Raw genomic sequence first — 3,313 nt, 5'->3', positions numbered from 1 at the left:
CTGCCTCAGCCTCATTAGTAGCTGGGATTACAGGCACGTGCCACCATGCCCAGCTAATTTTTTGTATTTTTTTAGTAGAGACGGGGTTTCACCATGTTGACCAGGATGGTCTCGATCTGTTGACCTCGTGATCCACCCGCCTCGGCCTCCCAAAGTGCTGGGATTACAGGCTTGAGCCACCGCGCCTGGCCCAAATTTTGTGTTTTTTAGTAGAGACAGGGTTTCACCATGTTGGGCCAGGATGGTGTCATTCTCCTGACCTCGCAGTCTGCCCGCCTCGGCCTCCCAAATTGCTGGGATTAGAGGTGTGAGCCACCATGCCCGACCTAAATTTTCATTTTTTGTAAAGATGGGGTCTTGCTATGTTGCAATGATCTGGTCTGAAACTCCTAGGCTCAAACAATCTTCCTGCTTTGGCCTCCCAAAGTTCTGGGATTACAAATGTGAGCCCCTGAACCTAGCCTGTTTGTGTTATTGTTATTGTTACTGTTTTCAATAAACCAGCTTTACTGAGATACCATTCACATATAATTTACCCATTAATTTATTTTTTTTAATTTTATTTCATTTTCTGAGATGGAGTTTCACTCTTGTTCCCCAGGCTAGAGTGTACTGGTGAGATCTCAGCTCACTGCAGTCTTAGTCTCCCAGGTCCAAGTGATTCTCCTGCTTCAGCCTCCTGAGCAGCTGGCATTACAGGTGCCCACCACCACACCCAGCTAAAGTTTGTATTCTTGTATTTTTAGTTGGCCAGTGCTGGGAGCACAGGTGTGAGCCAGCATGCCCCGCCCAATTTACCCATTTAAAGTTTACACTTTAGTGTACATTCATCACCACAACCAGACTGACCATACAGGGGGTGGGAGGAGACTAGAGAGAAACCGGGCTGGGGGGCAAAAGTGAGGCACAGGGCAAGGGACTGGCTCCCCAAGACTCACCCACGAAGTCACGCTCACTGGTGGCATCCATGCTGTTGAGAGTGATGGCCCCGAAGCTGAGTTCTTGGGGGTGGGAAGAAGCAGGGCTGGGCTGGAGCACAGGGAATGGCCTCCTCTCCCCCAACCAGGTTGCCCAGCCCCCTCCCCCTGGAAAGATGATCAGGGAACAGGATCAGGTGCATCGGGTGGGAGCTGGCGGGAGGGATCTTTTGCACAGACCCAGGAGGGAGGCAGGAGCCCTGAGTCTCTCAGTACCAAGCGCCCCTGCCATGGGTGAACCCTGGCCTGGATGAGCTCAGTGCCCATAGGCAATGAATGAAGGTTACACCAGAAGCCACAGGCCCCTGCCCTCTGGTCTCAGGTGTGTCTGCAGCTCCTGGCAGGAGCTGAGGGTGACTCTCCCTGGGGAGGAGGAGCAGGGCATCTCACCTGCTCGGAGCAGCTCTCGGTCCACACCCAGGGGATTGCCTGCAATGGCCCCACTGCAGGGACAGGGATTCATGGTGACCAGGGCTCCTGGAAGGCAGCCCAAACAGACAGAAAGACACACACACACACAGAACCAAGTCCTCGTTGCCAGGGCAACTGCCTGGAGCTCAGCCCCTTTCCTGGCCCAGTTGCCTTGGGTGCACAACATTTGTCCCCAAGTGTCCCCAGACCACTTATCCCCAAGCACCAAGGCACCTTCAGTGCAGGACACTTGTCTCTGGACATAGGTGCCCATATGTCAGGCTGAGGGCAGCAGGCTGGGCTCGCCAGGAGCCTCGCTGGAGAGCTCCGGCCCTGCTCAGACACATTCACTGGCTTGGTCGTCCCCACCTTGGTGAGAGCTGGGGCTCCATGCAGGGTCCGCCTCTGAGCGGATAACCCGGCTTTCTGTCCCACTCTGCCCTTCTCAGCTCATCTGTCAATCCCTAAGGCTATGCAGCAGCCACTCCCACAAGGCCCTCGGGGCACTGGAGCCTCACCCACCTCCCCAGGGGCAGGACATCAATCCGCTTCCGCACCTCCAGCAGCCGCTCAGAGTCTCGGGTCAGCGCCACGGCATGGCTGTGGGAAGCCAGGGGCAGGAGGGTCAGGGCAGCTGGGTCCTCCCCTCCAGCATGGCCCCAGCACCTCGCCCGGCTCACCTCAGAATCCAGTGGCTCCAGTGAATGGGCTGGGCCCTCTGCAGGTGGGTGTACCCTGGGAAGAGGACGTCACATTCCCTGTGGGAAAAGAGGAGCAGGGGCTCGGGTGGAGGCTGGGGCAAGGCCTTCCAGTGACACTGGGACCCTGCAGGCCTGGGTCACCCCTGGGAAGGAGTGTTGCTCTGCAGCACTGCACCTGAATGAGGGATCCAGGATCTCCCAGGGACAAATCGCTCTCAAGGGAAAAAGAGGCCGGAAGTGGGGCCGTATGAACCACGGGCTGGGCCTAAGCTGCAGGGCCTCCTGGGGTGAGGCTTTGCCAGGAACAACCGAGGTCTGAGCCTCTGTCACTCAGCATCTCTGAGGTGGGGCCGGAACAGGGGAGGATGCCTGTGTCAGGGGTGACTTGGCCATGGGAGGTTTTGCTTAAAGACCCCAGAAATAGCTAGAGCTCATAAAGAGCTGCTCCAAGCAGGTGAGACGCCCTGCCCCTCATTCAAGTAGGCAGGGCAGAGGCAGAGGTGCTGCAAGTGATGCTCCTGTTTTCTTTTTGTAAAAAAATTTTTCTTTTTTTTTTTTAAACCCAGTTTTTGAGAAGATGCTCCTCTTTTCTTGCTGTTTTGTTTTGTTTTTGTTTTTAAAGCCAAGTCTCCTTCTGTTGCTGAGGCTGGAGGCTGGAGTGCAATGGCACGATCACAGCTCACTGCTGCCTCGATTTCCTGAGCTCAAATGATCCTCCTGCCTCAGCCTCCCGAGTAGCTGGGACTACAGAGTCATGCCACCATGCCCAGTTAATTTTTTATTTTTTGTAAAGATGGGGTCTTGCTATGTTGCCCTGGGTGGTCTGAAACTCCTGGGTTCCAGTGATCCTCCTGCCTTGGCCTCCCAAAGGGCTGGGATTACAAATGTGAGCCACCATACCTGGCCTGTTTTTTGTTGTTTTTGAGATGGAGTTTCACTCTTGGGGGCCAGGCTGGAGAGCAGTAGCACAATCTCAGCTTACCGCAACCTCCGCCTCCTGGGTTCAAGAGATTCTCCTGCCTCAGCCTCCAAAGTAGCTGAGATTGCAGGCACCTGCCACCATGCCTGGCTAATTTTTTGTATTTTTAGTAGAGATGGGGTTTTACTATGTTGGCCAGGCTGGTCTTGAACTCCTGACCTGAGGTGATCCACCCACCTTGGCCTCCCAAAGTGCTGGGATTACGCCCGGCCTGTTATTTTTTTATTTTTATTTATTTTTATTTT

The 3,313-nt window shown here is 54.6% G+C and overlaps 1 protein-coding gene across 1 annotated transcript in view; it reads right to left on the bottom strand.

Annotated features, from left to right (window-relative positions):
* ASL (argininosuccinate lyase) overlaps window positions 1–3,313 on the bottom strand; it is a 15,012-nt gene that overhangs the window by 4,854 nt on the left and 6,845 nt on the right. The window contains exons 3-7 of the mRNA XM_037731774.1: window positions 2,265–2,371; window positions 2,069–2,146; window positions 1,911–1,988; window positions 1,368–1,420; window positions 939–1,001 (exon numbers count right to left, since the gene is read on the bottom strand). Of these exons, the coding sequence (XP_037587702.1) occupies window positions 939–1,001; window positions 1,368–1,420; window positions 1,911–1,988; window positions 2,069–2,146; window positions 2,265–2,371 (379 nt within the window). The remainder of the gene's footprint in view (window positions 1–938; window positions 1,002–1,367; window positions 1,421–1,910; window positions 1,989–2,068; window positions 2,147–2,264; window positions 2,372–3,313) is intronic.

The sequence above is a fragment of the Cebus imitator genome, unplaced genomic scaffold, assembly GCF_001604975.1.
Source record: "Cebus imitator isolate Cc_AM_T3 unplaced genomic scaffold, Cebus_imitator-1.0 Scaffold419, whole genome shotgun sequence".
In the NCBI taxonomy this organism is placed as follows: Eukaryota; Metazoa; Chordata; class Mammalia; order Primates; family Cebidae; genus Cebus; species Cebus imitator.
Note: the sequence above shows the minus strand (reverse complement) of the source record. Positions and strands in the feature narration are given on the sequence as shown.